General features: G+C 51.8%; 1 protein-coding gene across 1 annotated transcript; it reads left to right on the top strand.

Moving 5' to 3' along the window:
* The first annotated feature begins 214 nt into the window (after positions 1 to 214).
* LOC128709303 (uncharacterized) lies at positions 215 to 397 on the top strand. The gene has a single exon (XM_053804290.1). It carries the CDS (start codon positions 215 to 217, stop codon positions 395 to 397), a length of 183 nt encoding a protein of 60 aa, XP_053660265.1.
* Positions 398 to 600: the final 203 nt, after the last annotated feature.

Here is a 600-nt window from a genome sequence, read left to right on the forward strand (position 1 = left end):
CACTTAACAACACGATGGCGATGGAAATCTTAGACCCCACTGGTTACTACTAGAAGACTTCTAGCGTCTCTAGCTTCACACCTAAACAGACCTGTTCAGAATCAGACCAACTTTTACGACGCCACCGTTGAAGGTGTACTGTAGCAGCACCTCCAGATATTCGTAACCACTCGAACAAAATCATCCAAAAGAAAAAAAAAACATCATCACCAAGATGAATCGCAAGCTTGATCCCACCGGAATGTACCGGCGACCCAGCAGTGGCGCCACCAGCTTCCAGCGCACCCCGTTCCACCATCAACAGCTGCAAAACCACCAGCGAATGCCGCACCATCATCAGCAGCAGCAGCAGCATCAAGTAAAGTGCCATTATCTCGACCCGACCGGGCTCTACTAGCCTTTGCCTGTTTGTGTAGAGACCTGGTAGGAGAACCGCGAGAGCCCAACGTCCCCGGGAAATAGAGCCCCAACCACCCCGACAACCGTGCAGGAACACGGGAAGGATCTTCCGCATCGCTTGTGTGTCCAAAGGAGTGTTTTGAGTGGCTGTGTGTTTGTGCTCGTGGCTCGTGTTTGGGGCTGTATCCCTTGTTCGTGAAT

The sequence above is a fragment of the Anopheles marshallii genome, chromosome 2, assembly GCF_943734725.1.
Source record: "Anopheles marshallii chromosome 2, idAnoMarsDA_429_01, whole genome shotgun sequence".
Lineage (NCBI taxonomy): Eukaryota > Metazoa > Arthropoda > Insecta > Diptera > Culicidae > Anopheles > Anopheles marshallii.

Bases quoted from the DNA above. Each gene is read 5' to 3' on its own strand.
- LOC128709303 (XM_053804290.1), top strand. From the start codon at position 215: ATGAATCGCAAGCTTGATCCCACCGGAATGTACCGGCGACCCAGCAGT.